Source organism: Thalia democratica, unplaced genomic scaffold, assembly GCF_965202585.1.
Source record: "Thalia democratica unplaced genomic scaffold, ktThaDemo2.hap1.1 HAP1_SCAFFOLD_64, whole genome shotgun sequence".
Lineage (NCBI taxonomy): Eukaryota > Metazoa > Chordata > Thaliacea > Salpida > Salpidae > Thalia > Thalia democratica.
The window spans coordinates 18296-44968 of NW_028139250.1; the positions used below are offsets into that span (position 1 = coordinate 18296).

The 26673-nt window shown below is 25.6% G+C and overlaps 1 protein-coding gene across 2 annotated transcripts in view; it reads left to right on the forward strand.

Annotated features, from left to right (window-relative positions):
* Positions 1-658: 658 nt before the first annotated feature.
* LOC145845457 (eEF1A lysine and N-terminal methyltransferase-like) overlaps positions 659-26673 on the forward strand; it is a 45607-nt gene continuing 19592 nt past the window's right edge. For both annotated transcript variants that reach the window (XM_082952720.1, XM_082952721.1), the window contains exons 1-9: positions 659-819; positions 7193-7302; positions 7746-7847; positions 12824-13009; positions 19148-19288; positions 20035-20146; positions 23546-23668; positions 24153-24322; positions 25391-25604. In XM_082952720.1, the coding sequence (XP_082808846.1) occupies positions 675-819; positions 7193-7302; positions 7746-7847; positions 12824-13009; positions 19148-19288; positions 20035-20146; positions 23546-23668; positions 24153-24322; positions 25391-25604 (1303 nt within the window). In that variant the 5' untranslated portion in view covers positions 659-674. The remainder of the gene's footprint in view (positions 820-7192; positions 7303-7745; positions 7848-12823; positions 13010-19147; positions 19289-20034; positions 20147-23545; positions 23669-24152; positions 24323-25390; positions 25605-26673) is intronic.

The window sequence follows — 26673 nt, forward strand, 5'->3', positions numbered from 1 at the left end:
ATTGTTTTTTAAAATAGGAAAAAAATGAAAACCTTTAGCAACCTTGTATTAGTAAAATGCTGCTTACTTATTTTTTTTTAAATCTGTCCTATATATACTATGAATTTTATGTAATTTTAATATAAATATTGTGGTACACATTTTTTTTTACAGTTAATTTTGTGCATCCTTTACAAAAGGCTGTGGACCTTTTATGTGTATAAATAAGGATTGCTACACACTCAGGACACTTAAGATATTTTGAAGCCTTTGAAAGTCTCAGGATATTATAAAGTTGTTTTTTAAACTCAGGCTGAATCAGGACATTTTTGTTTGTTATAGAAAACTCAAGATAGTTTTAAGATTTTAAAAAATCTCAGGACAGATTTAGTTGGTTTTATTGCAATATTTCTGCTTTTACATAACCAATTTTGTTCAAGAACTTGATTTTTAGTAAATTTCTAAATACTTAATTAACTTATCTTAGCCTTGCAGCTAGCTCTTCACTACTCTTAGAAATAATATTGTGTTTGTGCCAGAAGCTAAAAATTATAAAAAAGCTCAGGATAGTTTAAGATCACTCAGGATAGTTTTTTTGACTCAAAGAGTGGTAACCATGATAAATAAGTATAAATTTAGTAAAAATGATAATGTTATTTATTTTACTACAGCAATAAAAAACAAAACCTATCGAAATGGATTTATTACCTAATGTAACAAAAGATTTTAGCTCCAAAGATTACTGGAATAAATTTTTTACTAAAAGGACAGCTGCTTTTGAGTGGTATGGAGACTATTTGGAACTATGCAGTGTTTTGCATCGCTACATTAACTTCAAAGGTTTTTTTAAAGTAATATTTTTATATTTAGGTCTTTTGAAACTTTTTTATTATTAGAAAGACTAAAAAACTTTTTTTTTGTAAATATTGTTCAAAATAACACTTTTGAGTCCAGTTTTCTCAACATCTTTATCAAAAAGTATTAAAATTCCAAGCAATCTTCACTATTCTCTTCCACTAGCTTTGACCTGATTTCCTGGCTATCTTATACTGATTGTAACTGTTTAAGGGCAAATGAGGTGTCCAACTTTACAGATAAATTTTTATTAAGGGCATAGGGAGTCCTGCATTTTTTTACAATATTAACATTAGCCTTTATTTAAAGCTTCAAGTGTATACTACAAGATACTTTTTATCAAAAAATAAAATCAATCAGCTTTTGAGATATAAGAAATTTTGTAAAAAAATGCTAATACATCCATATGGAATCAAAAAATTTCAAGGCCAGTATTCTTGAAATTTTAAAAATCTATCTCCTTCATTTTTAAAGCAATGTAATTCAAATTTTTAGGAAAGGAATTTTTCAGTATTATAAACAGCTTGCAGGAAGAGGAATTTGAAAAATAACCCATAGAAATCAAAATATTAATTTGCTATTTTATAATCATATTTGCATACTTAATTTAGGTCGTTCTTCCTCAATTAATATTGATTTCATGCTGTAGAGTTTGCTTTGTTTACATTGTTCAAATCTTATTTTTGAACTGAGTCAGAGTTTTGACAGCGTTTGCAATAAAAAGATGGTCAAATATTGTGCTGTTTTTATCTGTTCCGCAGTGGTCTGTAATTTGTTGGAAGACTTGTGATATTTCTCCAATATAGGAGATGCTCTGATCTGCAGAGCATTTGTATTCATAAATAATATTTGCGTGAAATACTCAACTTCTTCTGGGGTTATAAATTTATTGTTAACACTTGACATTACTAAAAGAAAAACAAATGAAGAGTACATTATTTTTAAAATGTTATTAAGTTTTTGAAAAGTAAGGTAATTTGTTTTAAAACTAAAATGTTTTAATTGGGGACAATTATGTACAAAGGGTCAATTTTGCACAAGTAACAATTTCCAGAAGAATAAATTAATGATAGAAAACAAAATGAATAAATAACAATAACCAACTAAGGATAAGGGGTAACAGTGTTATAAAAAAAACTATTAAGAAAAAAACAAACTTACAAAGGGTAAGGACTAGGGGTAACATTGATAGAAAAAAAATAAAAATTTAAATCTGTGTGAAGTAAGTGACCCTTAGTTCAAAAGTGACACTTCATGCAAAAGTGTCCCTTTGTGAATTTTTGACACCTACAGGTTTCAATTTTTTTATTTTTATGAGTAAATTGTGCTTTTTTGGCTATTTAAGGGTACACATTACATGGTTATTAAATTCATAAAAATCAATCAATAAACTATAGTGGACATGTAACATTTTTGATATTTTCTTTATTTAAATCTAAGATTTAAAGTCAAAGTAGCCAAAAAACCTAGACTTTGACAATTTAACCTAAAAAAACCTAAATAAATCTAAGTTTTAAATAAGTATTGTGTGTAAAATAATGAAATTTTAATTAGCACAAAAATTTGTCATATAGATTATAGATTATTTATTGTTATTATTGGCTTTTTTCAATAAAAAAAACTTATTTAAGGTAGCTTTACAATATAATATTTTGATGTATTTATACTAGTTTAGACAGTAGTTTACCTTAAACATGATTTTATACTGAAGTTAGACCCAAAAACTTGTACTTTCAAAATTTTGGAAGAAATTTCTGAAAAAAAATGTGGTAATCCTGTATATAGTGTATTTAGAGCTTCAAACCAAAAAAAAATTCGTCTAAATTATGCCAGTTGGCATGAAGCAATTTGAAGTGCTTTTACTAAATATTTAAAAATGTTTGAAATACTTTTGTGTGTAAGTAGTTTTTAAACTCGTATTTTCTTTGACGGTTGTCTAACAATTTTTAAGGATACCAAAGTTTTATCCGTTTTTAATAGTTAAATTAAAACTTTTTCAAAACTTTTTGTATTAAGTTAGATTAGTAGTTTTATCATTAAAAATTTTCTTTTAGCACAAAACGAATAGAAATATTTTTTTTATTTATTTGTTGCATTTTTATTGTGAGCCCAGTAAATATTTGAAGATGGTATGTTGTGGACAAGAAAAAATATATATCAGGGTGCCCACTAAACCGGGAATCCTGGAAAAACTTGAATTTGAGAAATAAACAAAAAAAAAAAAACTTTAATTTTAACAATTTTCTATACCAATAAAATTTTGATTCGAAACAAAAAATATATCATAAAGATATATTTTTTTCATTATGAAAATTGTTTTATTAAAAAACACATTTAAATTAGCTTTACAGTATTTTTCAATGTTTTTAACCTATTTAATAGTTTTCTATCTAAACTTAATTTTAAACTGGAAATAGACAAGGGTTGCCAAAAAATATCCTGGAAAAACCTGGAATTTGAGAAATTAAAAAGAAAAAAACTTGGAATTTTGAACAAAAATCATCAAAAACCTGGAACTTTAAACAATTTTTACACTTTAAGTTGTAAAGTTTTGACATGACACAAAATATTTATCATGTACATAGCAAATCTTTGTCATCATCAAAAATTTTTTTTTTTCAAACACACTTGAAGTAGCCTACAGTATCTTTTCAATTTTTTAATACTACTTAGCACATTTTTTAACCTTAAATTTAGCATAAATGTAAAAATAGACCAAGAAGGATTACTTTTAAAAACCTGGAAGAAATTTGTAAAACCTGGAGAAATTTCTCAAAGTTCTGTGGCCACCCTAATATATGAAAGTTTAAGGTTTAAATGAAAAAGAATTATGCAAATATTAAAATCTGAGTTTTCTATATCTCATTAATTGTTTTATAAGACATATTCTTCAAAAACGCCTTTAAGTGTAGTAATACTATATACCAAAAGTCAGTGTCTCTCAATTTACATTGAGCTAAAAATATACCTTATAAAAACTAAACATTATTTTGTAGTACAAAAACCCTAAGTCACGCTCTTAGTTTAATTATTAAATTAATAATAATTCCCAACCAGGGGTGCTCGCACTCCTTGGGGGTGCGAGGCAGCATTCCAAAGAAGATTTTCACTCTCTGATAAAGTTTATAAAGTTAAAAAGTACATTTTGTTATAAAAAGAAGTTGGCCCTAATTTTCTGAATATTAATTTTATTACCACGTCATATAGCAAGAGCGCTTTTCTAGAAGTAAATTCATTTTACTAATTTCATTTAATAGCTGTTAGTTTAGAATTAACGTTTCAGCAAAGCTTTCTTAGAGTTTTACACCTGTGAATTTTAATCTTCCATTCTTTAAATATTTTAATTTCTTAACTGGCCATTAATTGTTTAAAGCAGTTTATGAGCTAGCATCTATTTTAATTGAAATAGTTAAATAAAAATTAGTATCTTCAGCAGGTTTTTTATTAGCTGTTAAGAACAGGTTCTGTTAAGTCTATTACATTTATAATGTTATCTTTTATTAAGCTTAGTTGTGCAGGAAGTGGTGCTTAATTACTGTATGTTATACCATTTAAGATAACTTGTTTTTAGCTTTAATGAAACCAATTTTATAGATCAGCAAAAGTATTCAATGTATTAACTTTATTTCTATTCATTCCTTTTTTGAACTTAAACTGTTTACCTTTTTCAATCTACTTTTTTCTATTTATGTTGTGAGCCAGGGGCGTGTCTAGACTTTTTTCAAAGGAGGTTCACAATTTTTTTGTTCTTAATTTCCCGCTTAAGTACGCATTTCTTAGGTATGCACTGCCAGTTAAGTACGCAATGTTTGGCCGAAAAAATGATTTTTTCTGCTTAGAAATAAAAAAAAACATACAAATATTATATATTTTTATTTATTATACTGTATTAAATTTAGATAAATTAAAACTAAAAGAGCCGGAAAAATTTATATTTATAATCAAATTTTTTTTTTCATGCAATTTAATCTATAAAAATTGAAATTTCACTCAAAAAATGGGTAATTACCTCGGATGATGTTGCACCAATATCAAGCTGAAATTATATTAAATTCAATGTTGTTTTCTACCATAATTATAGGCTTTAAAAATATATTTTATAAATACATAAATAAAACTTATGTATCATACACCAATAAAACTTATATATTTAATTGCTTTTTTTTGAAAAATAAAGCAAATGACACAATAACTTATATACATTCCTATACTGTAAAATAAAATCAATTAAGTGTTTTAGTTTATAACAAATGAATTTAATTCTAATTATGTATTTATATAGCTTGTTTAAAACAAAGAATAATTTTAGATCAATCATATAAGGCTTAAGATATTGATTTTAAGCCTAAAATTATGGTTCAAAAAGATATATATAAAATTTAATTTCAGCTTGATATTGGTGCGACATCCTCCTAAGTAGTTAACAAAAAATGTCTAGTCTTTTACAAAAAAATTAAAATATCTTTAAATTTTAATTAAATGTTTGCCTGATGGTGCAGGAATTCTAATAATGATTTTGAAATCTCTCTGAGTTAGAAATTTCAAAAAATCCAGAACCAACTTTGTTGCCAACAGACGTACAAAAATAAAATAACTTAGATAAAAAAATATCAAAATACCATTAAATGATAAAATAATAAATTTCTAGGTGGTGTAGTGGTCTAAAGATAGTTTTGAAAACTATCTAAACTGAACTTTTTAAGGTTTAAACCCAGTTGGTTGACACATAAACAAAGAGTATAAATTTTAAAATACAAAAGCTTCACACAAGATAATTATATACAACCAACTTGGTAAAATAAAACTTTAGTGATTATATTTGACATTTTTTAAGTAAAATTGAACTTACTAGTTCAAAAACAATACTGTATCAAAAGTTATTTACACTAAGTAACAATTTATAGTGGGAACTAAGAGCATCTTAGTAAAAAGTTTTCTAGAAAAAATTGCTATTTTAAAACTTTTACCTATTATGATGTCACGATTGAAATTTTATTTAAAATCTATTTCAGCTGGGCAAAAACGAGCATTTTTTGTTAAGGAAACTTTTTAATCTTTCAGTATTATAAATTCAACATTTAATATTCAAAGTTTATCAAATAACCAAAACAAAGTTAATAATCAACGCTTTTAGTGATATTATAAGAATCTTTTTTCAGGGGGTTCACAGGAAACAGGAAACCAGTCAAAACACGCCCCTGTTGTAAGCATACAAACTTTTTTTGTATTTGCTTTTACACATATCTTTTGACAATTTAAGACTAAATATCTTTTTAACTTTTTAAAATCTTAACTCAAACCTTTATTATTTTGAAACCTCCTAGCTGCTAATAGTTTTGAAAATAAAACATTTCATAAGCTTAACTTAGAACAGCTGATTTTTATTTCTTAAGTACATATACTCATAACAAAATGTATAAAAAGTTTAGTTTTAAGTTTAAGCCTAATATTTATTAGTTTTCTAGTGCTTTTTCCTCACTTCTAATATTTTTTCAAATCTTAAAAAAATAAATGACAAAGTCATAGGCTGAAGCATTGTTTTTGTATAAATTTTTTGTTAATTTGATTTTTAATTGATTTTTTTTATAAAGATGGATTTGTTTTTTTCGTTTAATTGAAAAGTAATTAATTTTTTTAGTTAGTTTAAAATGAGCAGGTAGAATTACAAGTGATGAGCTCCAAACTCACTTGCTTGACTTTCAGAAAACGTTTATCGTTGCAGAGGGAAGAGTGAGTTCTGATGTTTTCTACCTTATAAAAAATAGATAAAACTTGTTCGAATATAGTTTATTATGTTTTTAAATTTCTAAGTATTTTATTTTAGTTAACATAGAACACTATCATAAAAATTAAAATGCAAATTATTGATTAATGAAATCAATGATTTTATAATCAAATTATTAATAAATAACTATAGCATATACTGTTAGGGGTGTGATATCAAATTAAGAGACTTTAGGGGTGCGGAGCATTAAAAAGGTTGGGTGGATTAGTTGGGAACCACTATTTATTAAACTTTAATAGTAGTTGGTTATTATTGCTAAGTTTATCAATTTTTAGTTTAAAACAGTGTTTTATTATTGATTACTACAACTATTTTAAATAATTGTAAATTGCGGAAGACTTTTCACACATTGCAGCTTGTGAGCAACTTTTTGGTCTTTTACGTATAAAAGGCTGCTAGCTCTTGCTATAGGCGATAAATTAAATATTAAATTCTAATATGAAAAAGTTTCAAAAAGTATAACAAGCATGAAAAAAAGGAGCTATAATTGAATGAATACTTTAAAATGTTTATTAAGTTCATTTTTAAAAGTTTTTTGACTAAATTAATTTGAAAAATCTTATATTGCTTTAGACCAAGTGCTAATGTCTGGATGTGGCAACTCACAACTTAGTGAGCAACTTTACGACGCTGGTTTTAAAAACATCACTAACATTGACATAAGTGAAAAAGTTATTAACCAGGTTATTTTACTTTAAATAAAAAGTTATAAAAATGAATTTTTAATAGAATTTATTGATTTAAAATTTTTAGCAACTAACTATGCATATATTTTAGCATTAAGGTATTCATAATTGTACTTGAAGTTTGCTTATTTTGATACTAATTTTAAAAGAATGCCTGTCCATAGTGTTAAAAATGATGTATATATATTTTATTAGCTTGTTAGAATAAGAAACAAGAAAGGCGTTATTTAAAGTTGTTATTTTAATATTAAAATTATTTTTATTGTTGTTAAATTTGTTACAAATTTTAACTTGGATTTCTTTTAATGCAAGTTAAGATTTAAAAAATAATTTTGGACAGAAAAAATCCTGGAAATAATTAGGTTTGCAAATAATTTTTTTTTATTACATAAAATTATAGAAAATGAGTTAAAAAAAAATTATATTTTTGTTCTCTACAGATGAGAATTTCTAATACGAATCGACCTGAAATGAATTGGATGGTAATGGATGTTAATAATATGAGAATGGAAGACAATATGTTTAATGTTGTGTTAGATAAGGTAACAAAAAAAACTTTATTTTAATTAAGCCATTTATATTAGTTCAATATATTAAAATTAAATAAATTTAGTTTTATATAAAGAATTTAGTTTGTTTACATCAGCATTTACTATCAGCACACAGTGACTTTGGAAAAAAAAATCAATTTTGTAATTCTTCTTTAGAATTACTGATCGGAAGTTCTTTTGAAAACTTGAAAATTAAAATTCCATCTATAACTGAAACCATGCTAGCTGGTGCAAAGTTTAAAGAATTTATTGCTATATATTCAATAACACTAAAATAAGAAAACCAACGCTAAAAGAAAAGACAAACAAAAAAAAACCTTAATTTTACAATTATTTTGTTTATTTTTTATTGTTTTAAAAATTTTTATAATAAATTTATTATACATATAGTAAACAAAAAAGTTTTTTTTATATGTAATGCTCTTTAATAATGTTATTTATTGTTGAATAAGAATTTGAGTTTAACATTTATACAAAAAATAATAATATATGACATAACAATTTATCAATCTATTAGCCAAACTTAAAAACCATTGGACATTAGAAACCATGTTTTTTACAAGTTGATCTTATTTTATAGAGTTATTTCTAACAGGGTTGCCACTTTACCTGGAATCCTGGAAAAACCTGGAATTTGATAATTTAGGCAAAAATAACCAGGAATTAAAGAAATTTTGAAAAAAACCTGGAATTCTGAACAAAAAACCTGAAATTTTTAAGAATTTTTAAATGTTCAGTAATAAAATTTTGGTTTGACTCAAGAAATTTATGATATAGATGAAAAATTTGTTATCACCAACAATTTTTTTATTAAAAAACACATTTTAAGTAGCTTTACAGTATCTTTTCAATCTTTTTATACTGTTTAACACTGTTTCTTACCTTAAATTTAACTTTAAACTGATATAAACCCAAAAAATTTGTACTTTTAAAAACCTGGAAGAAATTTAAAAAACCTGGAAAAAATTTTGAAAAAACGAGTGGCAACCCTGTTCTAAGCTTGAAGATGCTTTTTATCGTTTTAAAAAGTTTGAATTATTTTTTGAGATATAACTAGTCAAAGTCGGGCCGCGTAATAAGTTTCCTATGGAAAGGAAAAACTAAAACAGCGAAAAAAGACTATTTTATTTAAAATCTATCTTCCCTACATTTTACAAGCAATCTTCTTCAAACTTTCACAGTCTAATTTTTATACAATAACAAAAAAATGTTACTTAAGAATTAAAAAAAATTGTAAAAATCTTAAAAAAAAACACTTTTTTTTTTTAGATTTTGTAATAAAATTTAAATTTTTCTACATTATTAAAATTCTAAGGTAATGTTTTTTTTCTTTTAATATAAGGAACATTTCCTGAAAATTTGAAGAAGGTTGCTTGAAAAATGAAGGAGGAGATAGATTTTTAGTGAATTTTTAAATTTTCGAGAAAATTGACCCGAAAAATTTGCGGTCCATACGTTTGTATCGGAAACTTTGTATTAAAGTTACAATATCTCAAAAGTTAAATGATATTTTTGAATTCTATAAAAAACAGACTTGTAGTTTGTATTTAAAGCTTTCTTATAAAAGCCAAAGTTAATTTTAATAAAAAAAATGTCGGAACCCCTCCTATGGCCTTCAAATAGAAACTTTTTTGATTTTTTTGAAGCGTAATAGTTTTTTATTTACAATGTTAACAAATACTTATCAGAGTATACTTCAAAATTCTGTTTACAGTACAAAGATCTCTATATTTTTAGAAATATAATCAGTTTTTTGAAATAAGTGTCCTATAAAAATATATGAAAGAGAAATTTGTCGTGACTAATTTTAAAGTATTTAAAAAAGTTAAGTAGAAATCTACCTCCTACATTTTTAAAGCAATTAATTTTAAGTTTTAAAAAGAACTGCAAATAAATTTTGGTAGCGGGTTTTTGAAGAGGAAATTAAAAAACAATTATCCCTTACAGAATAAATATTAATTGTTTTGCTCATTAAAAAAATAAGTTGAAATTGAAAATTTTTCCACCAGGTGTTTGTTATTTGTTAGAATGGAAAAAAAATAAATAAAAACGATTGCCCAAAAACTGGAGGAAAAGATAGATTTTTATTGAGATAGTCTTTTTTTTCTTTTTAATTGTTGCATTTTATAAAAAACTTGTTGAACACTCTAACTTTGATCACTTATAACTAGTGATGTACCGGACCCGGATCCGGACTTTTTTTTCAAGTTAGAATCCGGCCGGAACCGGATCCGGACTTTATTTTCAAATTAGAATCCGGCCGGATCCGGATATCAGACAAAAAATGGCAATATCTGGCCGGACCCGGATAGTGAGTCCGGTACATCACTAGTATAAATTAGCCTGAGTCAGAATGAGGTTTTTAAAAACTGAAAAAAAAAACTTTAATCTAATAATAAGTAGAACAGCTAGCAACAAGGTTTACAAATTTAGGTGTTATTTACAATTAAAAATCTGAAATTAAGTTCTTGAACAAAATACACTAGAAAATTACCAAATATTGAAAACTGGATCAGCTCAAACTCATTCAAAATTTAAAAGAAAACTAGCCTGAATCAGTCCAAAATTTTCTAAAATTCCCAAAAACTTTCAAACTAGCAGGATTTCCACTGTTTAAGTCAATAAAACTAGCTAGAGTGAGTATAAACAAGCCTGAGTCAGAATGAGGTTTTTGAAAAATGAAAAAAAATACTTTAATCTAATAATCTATAGAACAGCTAGAAAAGGTTGACAATTTGGTAGTAAAGTTGTGGACTGATTGTGGTACACTTAACTTATAGTACTACCCATCATAATTAAATCCTACCTTATTTAATTAATATCTAGCAAATACTAAATTCTAACTGAGACTACTTTCTATAATCAGATACGATAGTTTTGAGTGATGAATCTTTTATATAAAACACAACAAGAAATACTAGCATATACAAAATTATTAATTACTTTGGTAACACTTTAAAAATTGGAAGCTATTTAAATCTATATCAAAAGACTTAAAACAAAAAACTAAAAATTAGTAAAACTTTTAGTAAAGAAGAAACTGTAAATTTTTTAATAAACTATTAAACTATAAGCCTGGCTTAAGTATTTAAACAATTAAACACCAGTTGAAATATTCACTTTTAAAACAAAACACTACTTACAATAAGCATTCACAAAAAAGTTCAAGATATTTTGTTGCTTCAAGCTGCACACCAAACTAACTAACTGCTTACATATAAACTGCCTGTCATGTTCTGATGTTTTGTTGCATCAGTATTTAGTTTAAAACATTTCGTCATATGATTCTCATTGGCTCGTACATTCAACCGTATTAACTCTAAATATTCTCTGAGCTCAACTTTAAATATTAATTAATGCAAGTATTCATTCTAAACTTTTCAATTTTACAACATATGTAAAGAGTTGCATTTCTGAAATGTTTATTTCATAGTTTAAATGTAAACAAGTGTAAATTAGTCACGTGTACAAAATGAGCCAATCACGGTAGGTGTTTAATTTCAACTGATTTCAACAGTATGCTAATTTTTACTAACTAGATCCGGGTCCGGCCGGATCTCTGTTAGGATCCGGCCGGACCCGGATTCGGATATCAGACAAAAATGGCAATATCCGGCCGGACCCGGATAGTGAGTCCGGTACATCATTACTTATAACTTTTTCTCAATTTTAGTTTTGAAAACAGGGTAGTTAAATAATTGGTAGCTCTGTAGGATATGGGTGTTGTTACCGTAATACCTACTTTATAAAATTATAACTTTAATAATTGGTAAATTGTGTTTTAGTCTACTTAATATAAGTCAGATAAGAAAGTTTCAACAGTGTAAAATTATATAAAGAACCACAAAACACTGTGATAAAAACGCTACTTCAGAAGTATAATTTACTTTTATAAACGTATAAAATAAAATAAAAACTAAAGAACAATTTAAGTTTAAGTGAACAACACTTTTTAAACTTTAACTAATATAAACTTAAAATGTTTAAAGAACTCTAAAAAAACTAAATATTGTTTATTAAATAATACTTCTTATACATTAACCACAAAAATACACTAATAAATTTGCATACAGTTTTTCTAAATAATAAAGGTCTAAGTTTCAGTCTCTAGGTCTTATACAACAACTCTATATAATAATAATAATGATAACATTGCCTGAGATACTTGCGTTCTAGTTGACTTATTTTGTGACACTCAGCATTCAAATACTCAACATTGAAACAATCGAAGACCATATGAAATATGCATTATAGCTTTATTCAGGGATGCCACAAAACCTGGAATTCTGGAAAAACCTGAATTTTATACAAAAATCACTAAAAATAGTCCTGGAATTTAAACAATTTCGATAATTTAAGTATTAAAATTTAGATTGGAAACGAAAAATATATCATATGGTTAAAATTTTTTTGTCATCATCAAATTTTTTTTATTAAAAAATTTTTTTAAGAAGCTTTACAGTATCTTTTGAATATTGTTATATTATTTACCACAAATTTCTACTTTAATCATAAGTTTAAACTATGAATAGACCAAAAAGCGTGGACTTTCAAAACCTAAAAGAACTTCACAAAGCCTGGAAGAATTTTCTCAAAAATCAGTGGCCACCCTGTTAATTACAAGTGCAAAAAATAAGATTAAAAAAAAAAGTAAATACGCCCCTATGTACTTATACAATTTCTTATCATTTAATTCCGTAAATTACTCTCTTGATTTTAGCAATAAAATCAATCAATAATCTAATAAATCATAATCAAAAGACAGAACTTTTAAATTAAATATTTCAACTGAATGTAGTAGTTTTTTTAAGAATTTTTTAAAACATTTTTACCATATAGAACAAGTCCTAAACTTACAAACAGGGTACTAAAAATTGAATTAAAATGATTAGAAATTAAATGTATTTAAAAGTGACGATATTATTTTGTAATATTTTTACTTAATTTGCATTTATTGATGTAATTAGGGAACGTTGGATGCAATGATGAGTTCAGAAGAAAGTGATAAAACTGTTGAAAAGGCATTTAAAGAAATAACCAGAGTCTTGAAAGTAGGAGGAAGATATCTGGTGCTTTCACTTGCACAAGATAATGTTTTACAGCTAATGCTTGACTTTTTTTCATCTCACAACTGGTTGATTAGAATTCATAAGGTTTGTTTTTGTCTCACAAAATGTATAGCCTTAGTTATGAATTAAATAAAATAAAAAATATTTTATGGTATATACTCTAAGCTTTCAAACTATAGCTAGTGTATTACTTTCAAAAAAAGTACCTCATTTGTTACGAAAAATCACAGAATTAGTAATGATTACTATTTACCATTTTTATTTTGCCATAGAGGGCTTTTTTTTAAACACTTTAAGAAGTATTATAAACCAGTGAGCCTATAAAAGCTCTAGATACTGTGGTACTAATACACATAAGAGGGGGATATCAAAAATTATAAGTAAAGTAATGCATTTTTTACTAGTTAAAAAAGAGAGTAATTTATATTTTATCTTGTATTAAAGTTTTTAATTAAATAGAGGTAGGGAGTACAGCATTTTTTGTTGTCATATTGTAAAATTGACATTTAAACATTTTATTCAGATGTATTTAGGCGCCATTAAGAAGAACTTCAAAACAAAAAAAAAGTTACAAAAAATCTTGCACCCCAAAATCACTTTTTTTTTTTGGTTTTTCGAATTAAATAGTAATAAAAACACTTATGTTATTATACATGTCCTAGACTTATAATTTTTATCATAAATGAAATTTTGTATTTAAAGACAATTCAACTACTTTTGATGTGTTATAAAGTCATAATCACACAAAATATGCATATTTGTCTGTAAAATAGTGCTTTTGAAAATATTAAAAAGCATAGCTGGTGTTTAATCTTATTAAAGTATTTAATTGTAAAATGAAACTTTGTAGGTATACTTACTTTAAAGGTAAGTTAGGATATGTGGTATATGTATTAGCAGGATATCTGATGTCCTAATTTATTTATCTATGAAGGTTTTAAAAAAACCTTAAACAATTATTCAATCTGCATTACAACAAAGTAACGAAATATTAAAAAGTTATGATTTATTAAAGGCAAGTTAATGTTGTATGGCATTACACAATGATAGCAAAATAAAGAACGTTGCAAAATAAAACTAACATTGTACTGGATCATTTAGTATTAACACTTATTATTATTGCAAAATGACTTATACTTACAAAAAATTTTAGTATAAAAAAACTGTCACATGATTGATAAAATCTAATGGACTACCTGTTTGAAATAATTAGGTAAACATAATACTTTAAAGACTTTAAAAACTATCATTTAACTTTCTGTAAAAGACATCTGTCCTACTAAAAAAATATTTAGATATGGTTTCTCAGTGAAAAAGATCTTTCATTAGAAACTTTCCATTCTCCTTCAATTTTACAATATTATATATAGAATATATGAATAGAATCTATATGCAAGTTCAGCAAATCACGTTTAGGTGGGTGTTTCCACTTCAAATTATTTCCATCTCGAACTCTCATATGGTGGTCCATCTTGTAAGTCCCTTCATCATTTTACCTACCTTCACAAGTAGCAATATACCAGGTGTCTAATGATCCTTCACTAATTAATGTGGCATCTATAATGCCCTACCAAAACATCTTTATTGTTTTCTTTCTGTATATAGGGGGAAGAAGCCCCTACAGTTAATGCTGCATCAGCGTTTGTTGGTAATGAACACAGAGACTAAGAGCCTTCATCATCTTCTGCAACAAGAGCATATAAATTTAGGAGTTTTTCCTCGTGGGTATTATTATTTACTATGAAAAGTTCTGGATTACCCATTTTAGATCAGAATAAGCTTGCTAAAAGCTGATAGGAATATGAAGTAAATTTAGTTATATATAATGGTTTTTAAATTTCTAGCTAAAAATAGTTACGTCATAAAGAAGTAAGTATAAAAATCTGTTTAAAAGGTTAAAATTAGAGTTAAGTTTTACTTTACTAATTTGAAAATATTTTTAAGACAAAACTTAAGATATTTAGTGATTAAAGATAAAATCAGTCAGTAAATGTAAAAATAAATGCTTGAAACCTTTTGTTGAATCTCTAAAAAAAATTTAAGAATCTTCATTATATTGTTTTGAGTAGATTATATACGTCATGATTATGAATATTCATAAAAGTTTAAACATAACAGTTTAGTTCAACTACTTAGCTTTTTGTTTGAGTTTGTTTACATCAGCTATGTTTTCAGAGCTTAGTTGTTGAAGTGTTTTAATTTCTAATTTAAAGGCTTTATACCAAAAACTTTTTAAATTAAAACTATTAGCAGTTTATTTTTATATTTTACTGTTTGTTTAAAGTTATTAGAGATATTCACAACATTAGAACTTAGCTTTTAGATATAAGTACCAAGTTTTGTGGGAGTACAAATTTTAAGTAAAACTCATTTTTCTTTACAAGAACAAATATTAAAGTTTTTTTTATTTAAATGTAAGCTTTTTAAATCTGATATGATATCAGCAATCACTGAATTTATTTAGAGTTAAGGATTTATAATTATGTATCAATTTTAAGTATTAGTCAAAATACTATAATAAACATTTTTTACTTATTTTAATACTAATGTTAGCGTTTCATTTTAAATTTAACAAACTACGACAATGCACGTCGTTATATTATAAATCTTCTGTTTATATTGTTTATACTTATTGCTTAATTAAATTGAACAATTGTGTTTAGTAATATTAAATTTTTACACTAGTAATAGATTAGATATAACAATTTTTTAAATTTATCGCTGAATTTTTTTGTTAAGGGCATAGGGAGTCAATCACCTTTTTCTCAATTTAGTCTTATTTTATCGAGTTGTAACTAAGCTTTGAGTTGCTTTTTGCAGATTTTTATAGCTCAAAATATTTTTGAGATAAAGCTGGTTGAAGTTAGTAACTCTATAAAAGTACTAATCAAACACCCAATACCTTAATTGACTTTTAAAGGGGATTTTCCTTACTTTGAAAAAATGTCAGGCTAAATTAGTCTCAGTCAGGCTAAATGAAAAAAAATTTGCGCACGAACCCTGATTATTAAGTGTCTTGAAATTTTTTGAGATATTAAATCTATTACCATTTGATACTTCTGACAATTTTACTAACAAGTGAATATATTTAAAACAAAATATAACACACTATAAGAGACTTGACGAAAACTTTCTGAACATTGTAATAGCATTTAATACTGAAACAAAAAACTTTAAAACTTTGCTAACACTTAAATATTTAAACATTTTTTATCATGTAAATCTTAAAGAATTATTTCAATTTCTATTAAAATTTCAAAGGCCTAACCACAACTATTTAAAATTGTAGTAGCATTTATTAAGTAAAAAATAAGCTTGTATACATATGAAATTTTAAATTAAGCTAATAGACATCATTTTTAACTTTTTTATTAAGTACAATAAACCATAAATAAGTTTCTAATAAATATTTCTATTTATATTTACTGTGAAAACCTTTAGAATTTGTTTTGATTGCTTCTACATTTTTTGCTTTAGTTAGATAATAAAAACTTATCCCAGTATTATGATGACGTCATTAAAAATAAAAATTGAACAATTTTGCAAAAATAAACTGCTTCAACTAGGACATCCATAAAATTACCTACCGAAAATCATTATATTTAACTAATTTTACACCGTATTCTTAGAAACATGTCGAACAATTACCCTATTTGAACAAAAGTTGTTGTATGTAATCTTTATAGTATTGATTACCTGTGGCAAGGACACATATAGTGAAACTTTGGTATATACACAAAAGTTTATTTTATATCTGGACACTTAGAGATTATTAGCAAAGAGGTAAGCAGTGAGAAAATAGTATACAGTAACCTCTCGCATCTTTACGCACTCTCGTTTAGTTACGCATTTTAGAATTTTAAAAAATTCAAGATATAAAGTTTTAATTTTTTTTAATGTTGCACAAACTAGGTTTATTGTATATTTTCAAAATACTTTTCAAAAATTTGAAGTGAATAACTTGAAAAACACAAGGGATGATTTTTGACTAAATAAATATTTATGCAATTTTAGTTTGTGCCTTCCATAAAAAGCCTATTGTACTCTATAGCTTTGACCCTTATAGCATAGGTGTCTTAACACCCCTTCTTTTATACCTTTAAATAAATAAATTCAATTCATCAAATTCTTATGGCATGAAATTTTATTCCTACTCAAAAAATTTATTAATATAACTTAAGTACAATGCAAGACAATTTTATCCTAATGTGAGCAAACTTCAAATTAAAAAAGTTGTAGTAACATAAACAATTTTTATTAAATTTTTTTTTTATATTTTATATATTTTTGTACAAAAGAAGAAGTCCATTACAGCACCAAATGCACAATTTTGTAAAAGGCTATAGAAACAAATTTTGATACAGACACCACACTATTTCTTAATTGTAAACAATTGACTAATTATAAATTGAATTCGCTAAGTAGTAGAATATAAATGTTAAGTATCAAATAAGTCACATGTAAATAAAGATAAAGATGAAATCTACTTATTATTAAAGTTAATAAAAACTTTCTACATAACTATTATTTTATATAATTTTTTATTTTTTCATGCATACATGTATAGTTTTATCTTTTGTTTTCATATTTATAAATAAAGTAATTAAATTTTTAAAAGTGGAAAAGTCCACAGCCTGCATTTAACTAGAAGCAATATCAAAAAACAGCCATTATAGTAAGTATATTTGATACCTCTCGTATCTTAACGCATTTTTTCAGTGGACACAATGTGCGTAAATAAGCGAGAGGTGCAAAATCTTAATAATTAAGTTTATATTGATTGTATATTCGTTCAAGTAACTTATTATTACAGTTATCTTTCGCTGAAGTACACAGTCTGAACACAGCAGCTACTCAATAGAAAGTTTCTAGCTAAGAGTTACTAGTTTTCATAAAATAGAAACCAGAAAGAAAGTTTTTATTTTGGTTCAACAATGTGTACTGAATCAGAAATGCTTACTAAAACTTGTACTAAAACTTTCCGTACTTGTCAAAATATGTGTACTAAAAATACGTACTTATTAAAAAATGCGTACTCATAATGCGTTTTTAACTGGAAGTGCGTACTTGAAATGCATAGCTAAAATAAGGGTAAAAGTCAGGCTAAATTGGTCAAAATCTTGTAAATTGGTCAAAATAAAACCGTGAATATGTTAGTACTTGTCAGTACAAATTAAAGTTCTTGAATTAAAGAAAAACTTCTTTAGTATGTATCATAACGTTCATACCAAAAACATAATTTTCCATGTACGCATTCAAGGATTTCTTGCAATGAGAATATTTATCAGTGAGAGTGAAAAATCATAAAGTGAGTGAATCAGTGTTGCTGTTATTAGAATTGTTTGAAAACTAAAGAACATATGAGTTAGCACTCTGAAAGTAAAATGTTAAATATTGCTGTAGCACTTGAAAAACTTAAGTTCAAAAATATAAATACTTTATGGTGGTTATGAATATTATCTTAGTAAGAGGATATTTTAAAATTGAAAAAATAAAAATAAACGAAAAAGTTCTACTTTAAAAAAGCTACGCAGTTAGAACTCTTTTAGTAGGTTACGTCGTTTTATTAGGTTATAAGCCAACCAACAAAGGTTAGAAACAATGTCAATCTAAAGTTGTTAAATTTTGCGTACAAACCTTGTTTAGACCGATTTTAAAAATATTTTCTTATTTTAGATATAGAAGAGTTTGCTTCACATAAATATATTTTTTACAAGTAACTATTTTTAGTTTGACATTAGTAACTAGAATTGAACATTCTAGAAGTAAATTTGAGTTAAAAAGCTAAAAATAGTGTAATTTATTAACTTATCTACATTAAAGAGCATTTTAAATCTAAAACTTTATGTGAATTATTAAAAAAATAATTTTTAAGTAAGTTCTTATAGTTATAATTTATACTAAAGTCACAATAAATTATTGATTTAAAATGTTACAGCTTATTGCAAGTTTCTCACATCATTGAAAAAGAACTAGTGATATCTAATGCTTACATCTTGTAAATTCATCACTATACATTTATGAATTTGTAAAAAGAAAACTATGAAAACATATGTATTATTTCTTATTATACAACGTTTTCGGTGAAAAATCTGTGATTTTTTTTAGGGGAAGTACAGGCTTCAGCATACCCTCTTTAGCCGCTTTATACACAAAAAGCTAAATGTTTTCCGAAGTTTATTTCTGTTTATAAATCTCTTATAAATATTTTTTGATTAATAGGTTAGCTTAGACGAATGTAATTCGGCTGGTGAGTGGAGGATGCCATTATATCTTTTTGTGTTTACTAAAGTTAGTCAAAAGTTCAAACTAATAGAAATATGCTTTGATGACGACGAAAAGCCAAAAAGATTAAAAGACGAAGTAAGACTTGTTTTATTTTTAGTATAACACTTAAAATTAAAACTAACCATCGTTGACAAGATTATAAAGAGAGATACTATTATGTTTAACAACTTAACGTTTAAGCTACCTACCTTAATTGAACAAAAGTGAAGTAATAATACTCTTTATAACAAAAATTCGTCAAAATATATTTCTATTGAAAATTGATGTCTAGAAAAAAAGTAGATATTTTCAGCTACATATTCTGGAAGCCTTATGCATTAAACTTTAAGGCCCAGTTTATGTAAGCAGAAAAATTTCGTATTTCAAAGTAGAGTTTTGAAATCCTAGTAGTAGGTAATTTTAAAGTAATTAGTTCCTTAAATTAAAAAAAATATTGTTTTATTTTTAATTCTTAGTTTTTATCGCTGGATTGTTCTAGTTTGATCTAGTCTAACAAGTTTAATTAGTACAGCAAAGTTCTTAAAAGTTAGCATTTGTTACTTTTTACACTTGATTATTACGTCATTTTATATTTTTAAACTTCATCGTTATAACTGCATAATAATTTTATTTCAGTTTCAATTCAGTCTAATTAAGTGAGATACTATTTTTGACAAAACTTACTTGAAAGTACTCAAATAAACTTAATAAAAAATGAAATGTGTTTTGTTATATTTTTTGAAAAAAAAAGTATATATAACATAAAAATTTTTTGATATGCATAAGTAGTATATAAATTATAAAAGCTGCAAGCTTTGAGAATAAAAAACTACTTAATTCAGGCAGAAGCAAAAAAGGTAATAAAAGAACAGCAGTATTATGCAATGATTCGAAATAATCTTGCTAGTAAAGGACTAGCTAAAGATTTGCCTCAAATAGAACTGTTTTCTTCTGGTTAGTTGAAACTTTATTTATATATGTTTATTTTGTATAGTACTGAGTAATTTAAAAAGTCCTTTTGATCATTTGAAAAAAAAAACAGTTAAGAGCATGGGGTCACTGCGGTTTTTTTTACATCTTGATCTCATTATAGAGATTTTAGGTAACAATCACTTTATCAGATGTTAAAAATTCAAAAAGTTTTTGAGATTTAAGCTTACAAAGTCAATAAGTCCAATTTTTTTATGAAAGCTGCAACTTAAAAGGACGAAAAAAGACTTTTTAATAAAAACCTATCTTCTTCAACTTTTAAGCAATCTACGCCTAAGACCTTTTTTGCCATTCATCAAGCGGTCCGGAATATCTAGTGCAAGTTTCAAATTTTAGGATTATTATTCATGCACACTAAATCAGATTTCGTGCGCATTAAAATAATTTCCGTGCACACTTTGACGATCACTGCACTAGGGTGCATCTGTTGCCCCGACCCCTGAGTTTCCACATGATTTTTTTGGTTTTCTGTGCTTTTTTATCATTTTCTCGTTATTTTTAGGGTTTTATTTTGAGAAAATCAAGAAGTACCTCCGTGAGACTTTCTTCAAGTTATTTTAAAACGCGAAGAAGGTGTTTTTGTGATGATTGCTACATGTACAAAAATTTGCAGCTAAAAGCTTGAAAGTTTAATTTTCAAGTTCCTATACAATTTACTATTGTTGTTGTATGGGTTGTTTTAGAAAAATTTAAAGTGCGCCACGGTGGTATAATCTAGGAAGCTAATACTTTTTGTGTTTTTTTTTATGTGATTCTCCACGCTGAAAAAAATTATCACTATGTTACTCAAATATTTTCATTTTATAGGGGCAACAGATGCACCCTAAAGTACACATTAAAAATCTGTACAAATAAATACATATCATAACTACATATTACTACATATTTTATACTCAAGACTTATTAGTAAATGTATGAACTTTCAACAAATATGTTTTGTATATATGGTGGAAGTTTTTGTTTTATGGAGTTTTTTAGTAATGTGTAAGCTATAGTGGCTCTAAAAATGTTTTATTAAGCTTAATAAATTAATAAAGTAATTAAAGTCAAAATGTTATAGGTACGCAATGTCGGTTCGGTAAGCATTTTTGCGCTGTGTTTAAAGTGCGTACCTTATTGGAATGTTACTGTATTTGTATAAATCCTATATCCTTATGTCATAATTTTAAGTGTTTTAAAACAGTTTACCTACTAAATATTTTTTAATTCATTTAACATTTATCAATTGAAAAAGAAATTCTGTAGTTTTGAAAAAGTTCGTGTAGTAAAAAAAAAGAAGAAAATAAGTAACCTGAATACATACATACTTAGTTACAAATGGTACATAAAAGTTTATTTAGTTTGTATTAATCTTCCAGATGTATTTTGGTAGTTCTGTTTCATTTTCCGTATATATTTTGAAGTCACTGTAATGGTTGAACTTTTTTTGAATGTGCTGCCTGTTGATCCCAAATAGTTTTTTTTTCGTTTGCTGACTTGATTGTTGCTTTATATATGAAATTTTCGACCAAGCATTTGTTATTAAGGTTGAATTTATTTGGCGGGTAGCTGTCTAATTTGCACGAGGGATTAGCACGAAGATACTTTTGCACGAGCAGAACATTTTGCACGGGTTAAATTTTTTTATAATTTCTGTGCTAATTTAAATTTTTTTATGTAGTTTTTTTTTACTATCACTGTTACCTCTAACCCTCGGTCGGTAAGTTATTACTGTTTTATTTATTTATTTTGAAATATTATTTTATTTTTTTCTATTACTGTAATTTCTATTATTAGCTTTTTTTTTAATTATAATTTTCATTAGTTATTTTATTTTTATTATTACTATCACTGTTACCCCTAACCCTTACCCTCAGTCAGTAACTTATTTTTATATTATTTATTGTTTTTTTTAAGTTTTTTTTTTGTTTATTTTACGCTCGTGCAAAAATGTAACTCGTGCAAAATTGACCCTTGGTGCAAAATCGTCTACGTGCAATTTTGTGCCCACGTGCAAATTTGTCTTCGTGCAATTTAGACCTGTTCCCTTATTTGGCAGCTGGAAGGTGTTGTGTTTTTAATCGTTTATATTTTTTTAAGTATTTTTAGTTGTGTATTTTTATAATTTTTTTAACTTTTTTATGCAACTAATAATATTTTGAAATCGCTCCTATTTATTATTTTGTTTAGTTTGTGTTCATTAAAATGTACACTTTACTTGAAATATTTGTCTAGTAGTTGTAAAAAAGCTTTTTAGATGTTAGTTTTTACTGCTTAGCAGTAGAACGGATTGAAGTAATTAGTTTTATTGATCATGCTTATTTCTTTTTTGTCTGTCTTGATCATTTACGTATTAAAGTTTGTGTTTAAAGTTATTACACAAACTAAAAAAAGTATAGATCAATTTTTGGTTACATGTTAATGGGTCGGCTGAATTAGTAAGGTTTTTGAAGTTGTTTCACTCAAAATATGCCAATGAAATAAAGTGATAATATAGCAGTGCATTATTAACATATAAACCCCTAACCCACCATATCAAAACAAATAAAATAAAAAGCTTTATAATTAAAAATTTAAAGAAACTGAAGAAAAATTTTAGCCAATCAGAAGCGCCTAGAAATTGCAGCTGATAGATTATTAATTCAAAATATTTAAGAAACCGTAACTCAAAAGTTAAATATTTTAAGAAATAAAATTGTATCAGAGAAGTTTAAATTAATAAATATTATGATGGTAAAAAATTGTTATAATAATAACTCAAACTGCTTTAAATAGGCATTTTTTCAAACTTTGTAATTTATTTATTTTGACTATATCTCAAACAAAATTTTAAAATAGGAAAATTAAAATTTTCTATAAGGTTCAACTAAAAAGATTATATTGATACAAAATATTAAAAAAGATAATACAACGTTACTCAGAGTTACTCGAGTTTTGAATATTGAAAGTTGAAAAATAATTTCAAATATTTAAAGTTTAATTGTCTGATTTTGAAATGTCTTTCGCCCGCCATTATTAATTGTTTTATATTTGGCATACATAAATAAAATACTTGTAGTGTTTTTTAAAACGTTTTATCTAAAACATTTCTTTCAAAAGTAAACAAAATGAAGATCTAGTATAAAAAAAAAACAATAACGTTTAAATATTCCGTACCATGTTTCACCATTAATAAGGTTTTTCAAAGCAAGTGTATGTATGTGAAATAGTTAATTAGGTTATATATGTAAAGAAATAAAACAAATTAGTTTAGCACTGTTGAATGCTTTAGCTATTAGTCTTCTTATTCATCAATGAAAAAATAATTCCTAAACAAGAAAAAAGGATTTATTAAAAGTTTAAGTAAATTATTTAAGTAATGATACCTATTGCATGAACTTAAAGATGATGTGGTGAATGCAAGGTACAGGATTCAGGTGATTGATTGCAAAAAACAAAAAAAATCTTTTGGAATCTTCATTGTTCCACAAGGACAAGAGCACACATGGATAATGGGATCTAAAGCAGGTAAAATTATTATGCACTTATTTTTATTGTATATCCTTATGTAACGCATATATATGATTATATTCGATGTTTAGTATAAGTCATGATTAAACAATTTACTAAATAAAAGATTTATTGTTATTAATAACTAAATTTTGTTATTTCTAATTGTCAGTTTAAAATTAAACGTAAAACAAAAAAGTATTATTTTAAAATGTTTTTAAAACCCATTTAAACCTTAGTTACCTAAAATAGCACTTTGTGTATGTTTATTATATTTTATAAACTATTTTTATTTACTTAAAATGTTATAATTTATAGCATACAAAAACTCTTACGTTTAAAACAGTTGATAGTTATACTTAATTTGAATTTATGTATTTTAATTTTGTTTTGCATTTAAAAAAGTATTCTAAAAATGTTGTATGTAATTTTTGATAAGTTTATGATTATTATCGTAATTTGTGTCACAAAACTAGTTATTATATTATACTGTATACTATAGGTCGGCAATGTCTTGCCGAGAGTGCAGGTTTCGGCAGATTGGCCGTGGTTTATCTCGACAGGAATCACACGTATGAAAATGAAGATAAAAGAGGTATGGATTTGATACAAGCCGAACTTTCATCGAAAATAATGCAGCTTGCACCTCAAAACCTACCAAAGCATTATAAGGTATATATATGTATGTATATATATGTTAAACCAAATTTTCCTAATAAATTATTTAAAAGCCCTTCAAGTGGGCTCAGTACAAAGTGATTTAGTTTAAGTAATCACCTTATTCTCTATATATATGTAAACACTCAAAAAAGCTCTAGAATAGGCCTACACTTAGAGCTTTTTTGAGACTCCGTAGATCTGTTCTTAAATTTATTTGAGAGCAGTGAAACGCCGTTAGTCGGAATAAAGTTTGAACACAAAAACATGTGTGGTATATATTCCGATAAGCTTAGTTTATCAGGATCTCTAGGATTTAACGCTAATGTTACATCTTATATATATAAAAGTATTTGTATGAAATTTTTATAATGTTTACCTTTTTTTTTTTTCATAAGTAAAAGTTTCATAAAGCATTATTGACTTAAAATATTAAAAAAACTTTTAATCGCATACCAATCTGCCCAATATATCTAAATTTAAATACCTATTAATATAGTAAAATTTAATAATATAAATTTTATATTCCTAATTTAATAAAAAATACAAGTTGATTTTTAACTAGTTAGGTTTAATAAAAATACGTTATGCATTTATTTTAGAAAAACTGTCAAAAAAAAGTTAGAACTGTTTATATTAGTAAGCTAGTAATTAAAAGCTTAAAAACTTATAATGTAAACACCTCAAGGATTGTACTTGTCAGATTAAGTCATGCTGAATCAGTTTTTCAGGCAATATTGGTAAAATATCATGTTTTGTCAGCTCAAATGATTGAATGTTTGTGAATTTCTAAAATGAATATGGGAATTAATTTCTTTTTAGTTTTGATTAAAATTGTAATTACTTTGTAAATAAATTTTTGTTTTTGTAGTTTTTATAATTTATAATTTTGCTAAAACTTTTGACAAAAGTCAGAATTTATCTGTACAAACGATTAAAATAGTTTGCATTATTTATAAATCTTTAAATAAGGGTTTATACCAAATAAACACATACAATATAAATTATTTAATACTTGATTTACATAATACTTGATTTACATCTAAAACATGATTGAAGTTGTTTAATTTTTTAACCAAACAGACGCCGTTTGTATCTTCAGGGGGGACACTCGGCCAGAGATATGTAAGAGCTGAATTTGAAATTAATCAAAAAAGTATTGCAGTTGAAGATTACAAGGCTGTAGCTTCTAACTCAAGTACTTACTGGTGCCGAAGAATTGTTTACCAAGAAAGTTTTATTTCTTTACCTGCCTCTGTGATAACAGAAATTGGTTTAAAATCTTCTAATTTAAACAGTTAGTTATTTATTACATATATTTGTGCTTTATTTTTTTAATTTATGAGTAATATTTCAAAGTATATACTATCAGCTTTAAACATTCATGGCTGCTTGCTAAGTTAAGGGAAAAGAGGTGTAAATATTGTGTTTTACAATTTGATCATATTTTTTAGATTCTTTTCTTAGCTACAGGGCTCGTGCGCGTCAGGCTAAATCAGTTTTTTTGAAAAAATTAGAAAAACGTCGGGCTAAATTTTTTATTTATTTAAAAATTTTAGAAACTCAGTTTTTCTCAGTTCAAATGCTTAAAATTTTTGATTAAAAAAATTCAGAAATCTTTTCAAGATCAAATTGAGATGTGAATATACTTCAAAATAAAGATTTAGTTATTAAAGACAAAATCAGTCAGTATTTGTAAAAGTAAATGCTTAAAACCTTTTGTTGAATCTCTATAAAAAAATTAAGAATCTTCCTTATTTTGTTTTGAGTAGGTTGTATACGTCATAATTATGAAAATTCATTAAAAAATACAGTTTAGTTCAACAACTTAGCTGTTTGTTTAAATTTGTTAACATCAGCTATGTTTTTCAGAGCTTAGTTGTTTGAACTGTTTTTATTTCTAATTCTCTTAACGGTTTATCATATATTTTACTGTTTGTTTAAAGTTATTAGGGAATTGACAACACTAAAACTTAGCTTTAAGATATAAGTACCAAGTTTTGTGGGAGTACAAATTTTAGGAACAATTTATTTTTCTTTACAAGAACAAAATAATAAAGTTTTTTTTTTTTTAATTTAAGTGTAAGCTTTTTAAATTTGATATGACATCAACAATCGCTGTATTTATTTCGAGTTTAGGAGTTATAATTATGTATCAATTTTAAGTATTAGTCAAAATACTATAATAAACATTTTTTCTTATTTTAATACTCGTGTAAGCGTTTCATTTCAAGTGTTAATAAAACACGACAATGTGCACGTCGTTTTATTATAAATTTTCTGGTTATAATGTTTTTACTTTAAGCTTAATAAAATTGAAGAATTGTGTTTAGTAATATATATTAAATTTTTGTACTAGTAATAAA